This window comes from Limulus polyphemus, unplaced genomic scaffold (assembly GCF_000517525.1).
Source record: "Limulus polyphemus unplaced genomic scaffold, Limulus_polyphemus-2.1.2 Scaffold1, whole genome shotgun sequence".
In the NCBI taxonomy this organism is placed as follows: Eukaryota; Metazoa; Arthropoda; class Merostomata; order Xiphosura; family Limulidae; genus Limulus; species Limulus polyphemus.
In genome coordinates, this window is record NW_013665611.1 from 3,756,736 (window position 1) to 3,771,639 (window position 14,904).

Below are 14,904 nucleotides of genomic sequence, written 5' to 3' on the forward strand. Positions count from 1 at the left end.
TATATATACAAGACTGACACATATCTAGTAAATTCTAGGGCATTCTTGAAGGAACAGGATATTTCTAGAAAACGGGTGGCGTGATACTAGTCACGTGACCTCGCTGACGCAACAATACTGTTACGAAGCCGTATTTGTTTCAAACTTGTGAGGTGCTGCTGGTGTATTGCCTGATCAATGACGTATAACTAACTGTTTTTAGCACGCGCCCTCTCTGTGACGGTTTTGTGTAAAAGTTTCAAGTTTCCGTTGGGGAAGGAGAAGTGTTTTTTGAGGTTTGGTTGAGTTTGAGTGACCATTTAAGAGATTTCTGTATCGAACTCGAAAGAGTTTTTTGAACCTAGATGTTAATCGTATGTTTTAGTTATAAATATAAGCTATCATTAGCTTTTCGTTTACGACTCTAGAGTTTGTAACTTTAAATTTAAGAATTAGTCTTGTACTTGTAAGCCTTGTACTTTTTGAGAACTGTTGAAATTTGAAAACCGTTTTTGAAAATACTGAAAAGTTATGGTGCAGTGGACATTGGAACAGTGAACTTTTTGTAACCGTACATCTAGCGTGAATTGGAACTTTGAATTTACAACCTGAAGTTGAATTTTGACATACTACGATTTGAAATTTAAGTGATTACGTTGGAGAGACGGTTTCTACGTGGATCTACCAAGAAAGTGATTTTTTTTTGTATTGTACCATTTTTTAAATTATTGTATACAACTACAAGTTAATATTTATGTTTTATAATATATATCTGTAAAACTACAAAATGGAAGAGTTGTCATTTTTTTTTACGTATTAATATTATACAGTATAGTATTACTAATACGGGATCGTAACAATACCTATCACCAAATAACCAATTTGATCAGACTATCCCACTGTCATGAGTAACACTTTTCTTAAAGTATTTTTATATAATTTGTCAACTTTATAAACATTGCTGAAGTAGATCAAAGATTGAATAGAACTAGGGTCACCTTCCAATAATCTCTCATTATGTATCGCAAAGTCCCTATTTTTCCGTACAGCATTTCTTTTATAGTGATGTCAAAAACTAACATGAAGAACACACCACTTACGGAAGTAACATAAAACTAGAGCAACTTTCTAAATCCCTGCATGGGGAGAAGTAATATAATCACTAGTTATTAAATGGAGTATTTTTCGCAAAAATGAGCTAATTATACCAAGTTAAAGCACCAGTCCAAAAGGTAATAGGATCCCAGAGTATATATAGAAGAAATATATTTCCTGACAACAATCTTTATCTATATAACACAGAGACATAAATTAAATAAGTCAGTTAAAAATGCCCTCACTAACCTGCAATTAAAAAAAACATTTATAATGCATCAGAACTCTAATATTTGTGGGTCAATGTATATATAAAAAAGAATGCAAGTATTATACAATAAAAGAGGAAAATATTAGATTATTATTATTATTAGCTTTTACAACAGATAAAAGGTTACTTTTAATACATTTTATTACTGCCACATTAGTCATTACAAAGTTTTTATTTAATTATCATACATTTCAATAACTAGAGGAACATACTGTAGAGAAAGTGTTAATGGAGCATGACTCTAAGCAGTATTAAGGTAGAATAGTTAAAAATTATGGCAATCTCTCCAAAAATTATAACAAATGTATCAAATAAATATATTATATACAATGCAATGTTCCTTTTATTTCTGACTTTACAGGATGTACATTCCCATCTTGACAAATATTATCTTTATTCTAAAAATAATTACACCGTTAAACATTAACACACTCATTATGAATTTGAGCATCCTTATCTTCACTCAATACATCATTATTTAACTTCCCCATTCTAAATTCATAGTTCTTGAGTTTAGGGTTCTGTTGACAAATATAGTCATAAGCTTTAGCAATCTGACCAACTTCCTCTACACTCAGATGAAAAGTTCTGACATTTGGGTCAATATCAGCAAGACGTATAGTTTCTTCGACTAGATCAACTCGATTTCCTGGGTAAAGTTTTCTAATGAAATAAAGAAAACCCTTTGTAATCTTAATATTATAACAGATATTTTTTATATTCTAGAAATGATACACATGAACACTAACAAAATTATTTATTCATCAAGTAAACATTTTTTAAAAATGTCTATATAATGCTTTATTAAATTTATTTTCTACCTGGATAGACCTATTTGGCTAAATCACTGAAACAACTGTAAACCTCTTAAAAATATTTTTGATATTTATCATTTTGACACTGAATGCTACTGTAAGCAGTCATCCAATTACTGAAGTTTCTGAACACTTTTGAAACCCGAAATGGTTAATTACTTGAAAAAAGTTCAAAGGTAAAACATTCCATCATCATCTGTCAAACACAATTCACAAAGAATTCAAACACACAGGTGCACTTAAAAAAATATTTTCGTGTATCTTTTCTTGTTCTAAATATCAACAGTTAAATGACTAGAACTTAGCAAAATATCAGTTTTGAGGTTTTCAACATATATATATATATATAATAGAACGTAGAGTGATGCAAAGGCATGTGTTCTCATTGATTTTCACAGCATAAATATTAAAATATAAAGAGAGATGGCACACAAGAAAATGAATGAGAAACCAAGAGGATGAAGTTATCTTCACATTTTATTTACTATTTGGGGCTAGTCAACGATCCTTAGAAACCACTACTACTAGAATATTCATCAGCCAAAAAAATGTATGTTTAAGGGCACAACTCATAAAAAGTCAAACTGTGACACATAATAAGTATTTTGACTAACTGGTATCAAACTTACCGACTTCACTGAAAAGAAAAAGATTATTAAACTTGAGCATTACTGCCGAGTATACACAATGGATTTGCCTTATGTCAAGATAAGTAAACTGACAGCAATCACTATCATCTTGATTCAGAAATTTCAGTCTCTGAACAGCAAGAATATCCTAATAAACGTTTTTTTTTTCCAACTGGTATGTTCTGATAGAAAATATCTTGATGTTGAATAATCCAAAGAGAAGATGAAGTGATAAAGAACAAAACTGTCTATGAGTGCTTCATATAACTACATGTAAGGGAATTTAATATATGAACAATTCTCACCGAATTATGAATATATTTCATATTATAACTCGCACGAATGAAATATACAAGCAAGTAAAATAATTTCCTAATATTAAAAACATTGTAATTCTCTTTGAACATTGTATGTGCTATGGTCTAACTAAAGCACTGTTATTGACTATATATATGTGTGTGTGTGTGTTTACTTAAGTAGATTGAGACAGTTGAATATAATAGAAAATTTGACATATTTGGCCTAGATGTGGATACCATTGACCTATTACAGGTTAACACAATAAAGCACATAATGTCAAAGTTTTATGGCATAAGCTACAAGTCAACTGAAAAGGAGTTTGTCAGTTATTTCAGGCATATTACAATATGGAAAAGTAGCATTAGACAGTTTCTCAAAAAAAAGAGAGTAGGTGAACGTATTTAATACAACCTTTAGATGCAAGAAACTGGTGAATAGAATATCAAAAACTCATTCAGACAGCAATGTCCCAAGAAGAGTACAGATGAGGGAATAGCAATTATGCTCATTGCATGAGCCTCAACAGTGCAATATATTATCTTTCATTGCCATTGTAGTTAAAACAGTACTTAGGGACAATTAACTGGTGAATAAAAATTAAATCATGCAGACATTAATGCTCTGTAATTTGTAGTAGTAATTCTGCTTGTCTTGCAAGCCTCTACAGTTTACAGTTTGGTAATGTATCAAGCAATAAAAAGAAAAAATATATTTAAAAATACATGCATAGTGAATAAATTCTTCAAAATAAATTAAGTTACCCAATGTTTTTTGTTAGCCCAAACAGCAGGTGGTATTCTGCCAACCTGGAATGGGGTGAACAAGAATACTGGTCAAGGGTTCTAAGATTATTTTTCTTTATAAAAATGCTCCAAAAATTAACCTGGGGAAAAATGAAAATGAGCTATACTGAGTATTAATAAATGAAATATTACATTTACACTAGCTGAAGTACAGTTATATTGTTTAAAAAATACCCCCAATCATATTTTCATAAATTTTTAAGGTACAGCTCGAAATGTTTGGGTTTGGTTTGAATTTCGTGCAAAGCTACATGAAAGCTATCTGCACTAGCCATCCCAAATTTAGCAGTAATAGACTAGAAGGAACCCAGCTTGTCATCACCACCCACTGCCAACTCTTGGGATACTCTTTTACCAACGAATAGTGGGATTTACCATCACATCATAATGCCCCCCATGGCTGAAAGGGCGAGCATGTTTGGTGGAACAGGGATTTGATTCCGTGACCCTCAGACCACGAGTCAAGCGCCCTAACCACTTGATCATGCCAGGCCAGCTCCTGAAGTAAATGGTATTAATGGCAGGAAAAATCCATTTACACCAACTAAAAAACAAACTAGGACCAAAGAAGGAGGATTCAAATGTATCTTTTCAACTAATTTTATAAGCTCATTTTTTGAATAAACCATATTACATATTGTAAAAACATAGTTTTTCGGAAAAGTGTGAAGAAAATGTGTTTCACATAACAAGGTCTTCATGAAGTATGAATAACTATGGAAACATAAAAATAAAAGTGTCCACTTACTGAATGCCTCGCTTGCAATATTTTTGCCGACTGTGGAAAAGACATCTTGCTACTTTCTCCACAATTTCAAATGGCAGGTTAATCAAAGGTTGTTTGAGAGGTGTAAGAAGTACAACACCGACATTCACCTTGGGCTTAGGCAGGAAGGCTTGACCTAAAAAAAAAAAAGAAGGATTATATTAACTATTACCTAATAGTGTGCAACTAAAGAATTTTTGTTCACATCTGGCTACATTTTAAATAACTCCGGAATTATATGACACACACGAGAACATAGTTACAAATATACATTCTCTCTAGATATATATGTATACACATATTGAGAGAGCATATTACAATTGACATCAATCTACTTTGTACTGTACACTGTTAAGTTTTCATTAGACACTAGTTTTACATTATTTTATACAAATAAATATTTCACCTCACTTCAAATTTCGTACATCTGTACTACCACTGCATTAGGGCCTCTCTCTCTATTACACATATATATACATAATGAAATAAATAGCTCTAACAGTATTAATTACAATCAGCACTATAAAACAATAATGAACTTAATATAAAACAAACATTAAAAGAGATGATTTTGGTACAGTTCCCAGTTGTCATCTTAGAGTCAACATATATATATATATAAAATGTAAGCTCTCTAGGCTAAGCCCTGAATCTTTATACACCTTTTACTTTAAACCTTATTTCTATGCAAATGGACCATTCCCTGTTAATTTGTAAAGCTGTATAGAAGTTATTCTTGAGAAGCTGTATAATGTATTGATATTCAAGTTCAAAAAGAAATAAATCTGCTGCTTGTAAACAAGAATTATCACTCATCCGTATGCCTTGTGTCTATTTAAACATGTGAATTGAAGGTGTTGTTAAATGAATAAAAATTATGGCCTGTATGATTTCATTCAGTGTAAAAAAAAAAAGAGTATTCTTGAAGAAACATTTAGTATCAACCATACAAATCATTAGTTTACTGCATTGTTAAAAATCTATTAATTACAGACTTAAGTTTTTCACAGATTTTGTGTAAGAGTAGGCTGGCATACAGATTGCGGAAATCAAATGTTTTGATAGGTTTTAGCTGTGAAAGATTTTAACTTTTTTTTTGTATTCCCTGGAATTTTTTTATAATAATATGTATTAATACCTGTTTGTTCTTTTATAGTGGTACAATATTTCTTCAAAATATTCTTTGATGTACTTAAGACCTTTACCTACGAAAATGGATAAATTTTGTTGTTTTTTTCAGCCCTAGCTATGAATCTGTATTTACAGGGTGACTTGTAGATATTAGGAATCCAAACTGACTCAGGAATTACAATATTCTTAATACTTTCATCAACTGTAAATTCTGTTCAAATAGTATTATATTGTTTGATTCTGTCACTTACATAGGTTTAAACATAAATATAAACAAAATTACCTAAAGGTTGCAAGGTTTGAAAATTGTCGTCAAGTTTCTTAACAAGTACAATAATATAGAATTTTTAAAATAAAAACAAAGTTACTGGGTGCTTTATCTGCAGGTGTTATGATATATTTTTCATGCAAGTATTTTAAATATTCTTCTGAAGTATTTGTGTGAAAATACTGAATGAAGCTTTATTTAAAAAACTGACTCATTATTGATTACTTCTTCTACCCATTCAAACTATTGCAAAACTGTAATACGTTACTTTTACACTCAGATTTGATACTGGATGTTTAAATGATTGCGTCAAAACATTTTCCTGCACACGTGCAGTTAATTTTTAGAAAATTTAGGTCCCTTACTCATCAAAAACCATAAATCTTCATTTTGCAATGATGTGTTAAGTGGATTTGTAAATGTAGAGGAGAATTAAAAACACCATACTATGAGGAAAGAATGTTGTTTGGTTCATCATTATCAATATTAGCTAAAACTTCTACAATTAAAAACCATGCTTCTGGTGAGTGTTTGTATGGTGTAACTTTCTGTTGGAAATTTAATGTTCCAGGTAGTAACTGCTGTAGGAATTTCTCCTGAATAATAGATTCTAGATTAGTAAGTTCTATGCTTTTGTCAGTAAATGGAACAATGAAGAATAGCTCCGTTAGATGTTTTGGGTTTATTTGAAAAGACTGCTGAGAAGTAACAAGTTATAGCTAATTCCTTCATTAAGCATTACTTAATGCTTTGCACAGAATTTTTACATCACTATTAAATAACGATACTTGTAGATCAACTTTATTAACAAAGTAAATAAATAAAAGTTTAATGGTGAGAACAAATTTACTGTAATTATTGAAGAAAAGTTACAAAACATCTAAGGAACTGATGTGAATAGCTGCACTTTGAGGGAGTCATCATATCTAGATTGTCAATTTAAACACTAGTAGTAGTGTTAAAAATCTGATTTGCTACTCCTAAAAATCCAGCAAATGATACATGTAGCTAACCCTACAATTTCATATGCCTGACCACAAATGTGAAGTCACTAGCCAAAATCTGTCTCTCATAAAGGTTGCTATACCATACACCGAAGAAATGGGACTTAAGTCAGTTTTAAATAATTTTCTTTGAAAATAAAGTATGTTAACATCTTAAGTCTTAAAAAAAATGTTGTTATTATGAACATTCAAAGAAAGAAGTGTGGTTATACACCATTGTAAATGTTCTCTATTGTAGCTTTAATTAGATATGGATAGGATGACCAAAAGGTGAAAAACTTAGCTTAAATTTGTAGATGGTATAGTTACTCATTGTTGGTTTATTCAGTTATGTATAAATCAATAAAAGTAATTTACATTGAAGTATTTATTACACACTGATTTTTTTAAGTTGCATCTTTCTTCTAGTGAATATCATAGCCATAATTCAAGTGTTTTCATGTCAGGTATATTTAAACTTTCAGATGTAGGAAACCTAATATCTTAATTCTTGGCTAACTCACACACATTGATGACTAATTGTAACCTTATGTACTCTGTAACTATAAAAGTGCTGACAGATCTCTAACAAACCTGGAATAGTAAATTTGTGTTCAACTTTACATAAATTCTGACACATAACTGACAAACGACATCTCTGATCTGAAAACACTGGAGCTATCATTCTTTCTGCAACTTCCTCCTGAAAAGTAAGAGTCATTTTTGTTCTTCCGTAGGCGAACGGACCTTCTCTGTTTGATACCTGTCGTAATAACTTAATAATCAGAGGTGTAGATACATTGAATGGAAGATTTCCTATGATGTGAAATGGGGGTGGTACATCATTCCAATCCTTTGCAAGTTCCCTTGAGGGCAAAAAAAGTATCATTAAATAATATACAATAACATTTTGAATATAAATTTCGCTTATATTTCTATGTGTCAATAAAGCCATAATAAAAGTTCCATAAGTGATTTACTTCTAAAAACTCTTAAACAAATTTCATTCAGCATAATATAACTTACATTTTAGTGATATGTATCAATAACATGCAATTATACAAAAGTCACCATAACATAAATGCTTATAGAATAAGCTTCATGTGTAATTTGAAACTTTATAGAGAAGGACAAATATTTATTAGTCTCCTAAACTTAAAGAAAATCAATAATAAAGCTTTTAATTCTTCCTAATAACTAGTTTTATATTTCTTTTTTGTAACTAAGATGTATTATTTAAGTTTAATTTCTATATTACAGTCATCAACACACAAACTGGAAATAATTTTATTACCCTAACATATTTTTTGTGAAGCTTTAATAATAACAATCAAATTTAGGAAAACAATTACATATTACACACCCACAAAATGAGAACAATATTTTTTTTTAAAAAGCTTACTCTTGAGTTATTAAAGCAAAGGATACTGAGAAAAGAGCCCTCTGCAAGGTGCTAATGTGAAGTATAGGTGGAGAGTATGGATGAATACTCAACCTACGATAATGTCTCAGGAGATCAGTAAAGCTTGTATGTGTAGTGTGGCTAGGGCAGTAAGTCAGGCCTTATAGAAGTGGAGAAATACTTAGAAGAATAATCAGGTGCAGGAAAAAATCATCCCCAACTTACCCCTAGGACAACTCCAGACCCATCTAGCTGACCTAACCATTGAAAATGGTCTGGTTCTCAGTTGAAAGGGGTGGCCTATACTATACGTCCAGGAAAACACCCCAGCTCTACCTCCCAAGATGGTCTCATCCTAATGGGATAACACTTATTTGAAAGTATAACTCTTCATCTTGATCTCCCCAGCAGCTTGGGACTGAGGAAGCAAGGGCTCTCCCTTTATTCTACTAGAAGAAATAGGAAGAATTTGCATAAGGAAGAACACTAGAGCTGCATGGACAAAACAGGAATTTTCTATCATCTGCATAAGGTCCTACACTTACAGACTGTGCTATGAGTTATCATGAATAGGGACAGCAGTCTGTTACCATGTGTGAGGACAAGCTCACATATGTTGCTGATTTAATTTTTAATTTCTGAAATACAGTCCTGCAGATAGCCCATCTAAACAGCAGGCACTGAACAAGGGCAGATGGTCTTATCACTTTCTGTTATTCACCATTTGATCTGCATTTTGGGAGAGAGAGAGAGAAATATTCCTCATGAGGAAACAACAACTGTGGTAGATGGGAGATCTGAAAGAGAAAGAAAGAAATAATAACAACCTACTTATATAGATCCTCTATGAGGATTGGAGAATGGAGACTGAAGGGATATGAAAATTACAGATAAATGAAACTGCAAATTGATGCAACTAATGTGACATAACGGTGTTGGGAGTAATCCACAAAACCAGCTGTAAGGTCCCAATCCAAAAAAAAAAAAAAAGGATCTTATGGCTAGAAAAGGCATTGTCGACTGTCTTGAAAGGGGCAGTATGAGCAAGATAACAATGAAGAGTGCATATAGGACGAAAAAAAAACAGGGCTCAGAATAATCAAACAAGGAAGGAAGGTTGATTGGAGACAACATCCAATCACCCTCCCAAGACACCCAAGTTATGGGGAGAAAAAAAGTTGTTAGGGGATAATATGAACCTGTCCCTGTGGTAACGAATGTGAGATGCATGCAAAGCAAAAATATCAAAGTGACAGTTCCTGCATGTGAGAAAGAGAAGGAAATATGTCTTAAGAGAAAGATAGTACTGGGAAAATATGGTCAATGGTTTGAACAGGAAACATGTAAGAGCTCTTGGAACTAAACAGATGTTCTAGCCCAGAAGAGGAAAAGGACAAGAAGGACAACCAATAAAAAAGCTTGGAAATATCTGTATGAACAACAGAAAGAAACAGATAATAACTTGATGGTCAGGTACAAAACCATTCTGTAACCAGGAGAAATGGGAAGTCAAAGAAATGAATAAGCATAAAAAGGGATTGAACCAATCCAGACTCAGAGCATCTATGCCATAGTTGGAGAGTATAGGACTGTAGATAAAAAAAAAAAATGGAAGCTAGTTGTTGAGGAAAGTCAAAAGGGCAGTAATGAAATGATTTCCAATGAGAAAGCAAATTCATAGAAAACACCAGAAAATAAGAAAATAGAAAAACTGTTCTAGGAGAAAGATAGATAAATTGCCACCAGGGTTAAAGCTCCTGAAACATGATAGGTATTCATCAGCCAGAACTCACTGGAAAGGGTGTATATTTACAAGAGGAAAAGGGGATTCAAGAGAAGAAAGTCCACAAAAAGAGAAAAATCCTCACATACAAGAAAACAAGGAAATACAAAAGACTTGAAAAAAGAATTTACATGTCTCAAAAAAATTACGAATGTTAAGCCCACCTCACATACAAATTGAGAAAACCCCAAGGGAAGGGAACTGAAGACTGAATTGAAGAGCTGAACCAGCCATCTCAAATAAGATTATTCCTAAAAGAGAAGGGAAGTTACAACAGTTGATGGGACAAGCGGAGGCCAATACACACAGAGTAGTGGAACAATAGGCCTAAGGAATGCATCCCTCAGGTCCTCCATATTTCCATAAAGTTTGGTATCTGTGGTCCATCAAGGAAGATTAATGACCATAAACACCAAAAACTATTCATGGATGATATAAAAAAGTATGGCCGATAGTTTCTAAAGTTATATACATTTATATTAATCTTGTCACTATTATTAATACAACTGACTTTGTACAAAATTCACAAACAAATATCTAGAATATGCATGATACCACTACAAATGAACTACAATACTATCCTTACCTATTAAACAAGTGTCCTATATCATACTCCAAAACATCCCCAATTATAATATGCAGTCTTCCATTTGTTGCACTAGCTAAGAACTGAAAATCAAAACATATTCCACTCAAACATTGGTTTTCACAACATTCAGAATACCATCTAATTTCATTATTCCAAAAGTTTATTTAAAAAACATCAAATTGACTGAAATATACTATGTTACAACATTTTAAAATCAATCTTAGTTTTACCCATAAAAATGTATTTATACACGTGTGCGAATCAAAATCAAAGCACAATACCCTATCATCCAGTTTATAGTTGCAGTTAATATTTTGTGTGAATAGAGAAATTCAGTGTCATTCTTTTACTACTTTTTTTGCATGTGCTAATTAGAGCTGAGTGATTAGTGGTACTCGTTAACTGATTACACAATGGGCTCATTAATCAATTACATTTCTAAAACCTATACAAGACAAAGAAAAAAATGTGTGTTACCATTTTAACTTTTTCAACCATTGCATTAATCTAACATGGTACTGACTTTCCTAATTTACTTTATATTTAGTTTCTTTTGAAGGTTCTAAAAAAATATTTTCCCACAACTTTTATGGACGTTTCTTACTTATCGAATGAGTCACTAAATATTACCAGACAGTTGTTATTGTTTGTTTTTAAATATGCACTAATTACACACTGATAATAGTGAAACTGTGTCACTATTATAATTGCAAATAATTAAAAAGCTAGTAAGACAACTTATGTAAATTGTTTGAAATGGATAAACATAAAAATGGTATTCAATAAAGATTTGAGTAATCAATATTTTGCAATTATCAACAATACTCACTGAACAGTAAACTTGTCTTATTTGATGACAATTGTATTTGGTGAACATAAATAAAAATAGCTTATAAGAATCTATTAGATGTACTTAAAAAGGAAAATGTAACTAAAAAAATACAATAAATATGGAACCCCTGAAGGTCCATTTTACCATTATATATAGCTATAATTTTATATTTTTATTTTTTCTATATTTTGTTTAAGTCTTATTATGTCAAAGGCATGTACATATCTTAATGATGATTCAGTACTTAAAGCCAAGAATCATAAAGGCACTCATTTTAAGAAATAAAGATGCACATGTTCAAAAAGCAGATAAGTAGGTTATCTCTTTAGGTTTTCAGAAACTGTGTACTCACATTCCCAAAGTTCATAAGTCTATTTAAACCTATAATAACTACTCACTTCTAAAGAAGGTAAAAATCTTCTATCTTTCTCAATAACTGTAACTCTATCTGCTCCTCGTTCTAAGATAGCTCTTGTGATATTTCCTGGACCTGGCCCTACTTCACAAACATGAAAACCAGATATATTTCCAGCCATTTTTACAATCTTATCACTTAACTTTAGGTCCAGTAAAAAGTTTTGAGAAAGCTGCCTTAGTGCTCGTAGCTTATACAAACGAATGATGTCCTTAATAGTTGGAAGTGGTGGCAACCGACAACTGTCCTTCATTTCTTGGATGGTTCTTTTGGTAACAATTGCTGCTGTTCTAACTATTGTAGTACAAGATGGCATACTGGCTAATGTTATTATCAAAATTCACAATGTAGATTTGGTTACACTGATGAAAAGTCCACCAATGAGGTTCACTGAAAATTGTATATGTAAATTTTAAGTTAATTGCATAAACTACATGTACAGAATTACTTTAAAAGTTTGTTAAAAAAATAAAATAATTTCTATCATAAAAATAAAAGATGACAAATAATAATAAAATCATACAATTTCCAAATACAATTTTACATATTAATGAAAAATAACATAAAAAATAAGATTACATGACAGACTAAATCAAATAACAGTAAAAACATTAATATTACTAATTTAACATACCTGGCAGTGCAGTATTTCATGTCACATATTACTTATACCAGTCATATCATACAAATTTAACATCTTACACAAGGTGACCATAAATGTCAGATGGTCAAATTAGGACAATGTTAAACATTTGGACATGTCAACTCAGTCTAGGCCTAATAGTCTAATATTCAATGTAAATGGTAGCAAATTCTGAAAACATCACATTCTTCACTGATCATGTCACTGAAACAGGCCAGTAGGGTGTCATTTATATATTGTTCACAACAATTTAAAATTACACTTAACATTATTACAATAATATCCAAAAAGTAACTGGTAGTTTTCTTTAAAAACTTTAACTTTTAGGCAAAGAAAAGAAATGTAAATTAAAACCACAACATTTATTCCACCCTGAAAGATCTCTTTGGGACACTGGGACAAAGAGGTCCAAAATGGAATGTATGGTCACCAAGATCTTACAGTCATAGTGCCTAAGGGATCTTACCTTTAACATTAGTTTAAGATCTAAAAAATTTACCTGAACTTCTAAGGAATTATGTTCTAATGAATCCCTTGATATTTTTCATTATAGTAATTTCTACAATTTTGAATGTTCCTTTTATTCCAAAGTGCCTTGGCAGTCTTAGTGACTATGACAAAATGCGAAAAATTGCTATCAATACAGAAAATTGTAAATCTAAACACTTGGGCTTTAGAGAATGAAGATTTAAAAGGGGGTTAAATTTGTTGCCAATTTCTTAACTATTTGTGTGAGATTAGTTAGCAGTTAACTCATGACATTTTAACTTTATCATCTAGGTATTAATTTATTATAATTTAGTAATTTACACAGGTAAGTATCTAGTAATGAAAATAAAGTATGACTAAAAAAAAGACGCATGTAACGTGATCTCGAATCATTAACTTGTAATAATATATCAATATGATGTAATAGTAATAGAGAACTCAGAAGTGTGAGAAAAGCAACGATGATGGTGTGAAAAAAAAAAAAACTTTAAAAGGGGTGGTGTTCATTTACAATTACTTTTACCTGAGGTTTAGCTTTAGAAAAGACACGCCAAAATACTGGAAAATCACTGACTTAGGTGTCGTCTCAACGTCGAGGATCCATCATCCATACAATTTCTAATTAATCACTAAATGATAAATCAGTAAATGTCCGAATAAAACTACGCAAAGAGTAGTAAAATTTGATTTTTTGAGACAATGCCAAAGACGCAAAACTTTTAACATGGAAAATTTCAAAATACTGGAAACATCACGTACGTTTTTAAACTCCTGTGATTTTCATAATTTAATACAATAATCGGATATACACTTTGCTCTCTTACCCTATTATTTATTCATCTTTATTTTTCAAATAATTCTCAACAAGGTCTTCCTATTCAGGATCTTTGCTTACTGAACACCCTCTGTCGATGTAGATTGTTTAAATTAAATAAAGTTTATTTAATAATATATATAATAAAAAGAGAGTTTTATGCAAAAATAAATAATGAAATCGTTTACGAGTTAGTCTAATACTCGAATATACTAAGCAAAGAAAGATTAAACCATTTCCAAATTAGTACGCTAATAAAACACCGAAAATTTGATATTTAAATATCGTATTCAAAAGCCGCCATTTAACGATGAGCATCTATAAGTTCAAAATTTTATTATGTTTAATAATCATTTTCTTTCGTATATAAATAATCAAATGGCAATTTTTAAGTTTTTGCATAGAAAATACGTTTTATAATATATATATAAAGATAATAAAAAGTCTAAAAGCAGAAACATAAGTTTCAGACTTAAGTCAAAAGCTGACAAACTTTGCTTCTTCTTTTTTAACTGCAAATAGAATATTTTATGTGTTAAAAAGTAAATACGACAAATTTGAAAAACGGTTTCGCACCAATTACAGCCCTCATTTGTTCAACGATAAGTATGATGACTTATACGCTGAAAACCGGGTTTCGATACTCGTGGTGGGCACTGCAAAGATAGACCATTGTGTAGCTATGTGCTTAATAATAAACTTAGAAACTAACTCACTAATTAGACTCAACATGCACCTAGTGCTGGGTATCAGTTATGTGAAAATATTGCAGTTGCAATATGCCAGTATCTATATATATGTAAATAACAAAACTTCTGCGCCATCTATTTCACACTTTGGGTATTTAAGATTCAGATAATTATAAAAATAAATGTGCTATGTGCAACAACCATTGCT

General features: G+C 31.2%; 1 protein-coding gene across 3 annotated transcripts; it reads right to left on the reverse strand.

Annotated features, from left to right (window-relative positions):
- Positions 1-1,670: 1,670 nt before the first annotated feature.
- Positions 1,671-14,101, reverse strand: LOC106463371 (dimethyladenosine transferase 1, mitochondrial-like). 3 transcript variants are annotated; one of them, XM_013923429.2, is made up of 6 exons: positions 14,018-14,101; positions 12,045-12,451; positions 10,812-10,894; positions 7,635-7,906; positions 4,641-4,794; positions 1,671-2,008 (listed from the first exon to the last, which is right to left on the reverse strand). In XM_013923429.2, the coding sequence occupies exons 2-6, from the start codon at positions 12,375-12,377 to the stop codon at positions 1,762-1,764; spliced, it is 1,089 nt and encodes a 362-aa protein (XP_013778883.1). In that variant the 5' UTR covers positions 12,378-12,451; positions 14,018-14,101; the 3' UTR covers positions 1,671-1,761. The 3 variants fall into 3 exon arrangements, with proteins under 3 accessions (XP_013778883.1, XP_013778958.1, XP_022246858.1); XM_013923504.2 differs by having other exon boundaries at positions 13,717-14,091; XM_022391150.1 differs by lacking the exon at positions 14,018-14,101 and adding an exon at positions 13,953-13,972.
- Positions 14,102-14,904: the final 803 nt, after the last annotated feature.

Coding starts and splice junctions, on each gene's coding strand:
- LOC106463371 (XM_013923429.2), bottom strand. CDS start 12,377: ATGCCATCTTGTACTACAATAGTTAGAACAGCAGCAATTGTTACCAAA. Junction 10,895..12,044: donor GATTTTTACCTTCTTTAGAA/GTGAGTAGTTAT, acceptor TTTGATTTTCAG/TTCTTAGCTAGTGCAACAAA. Junction 2,009..4,640: donor TATTGCAAGCGAGGCATTCA/GTAAGTGGACAC, acceptor TTATTTCATTAG/AAAACTTTACCCAGGAAATC.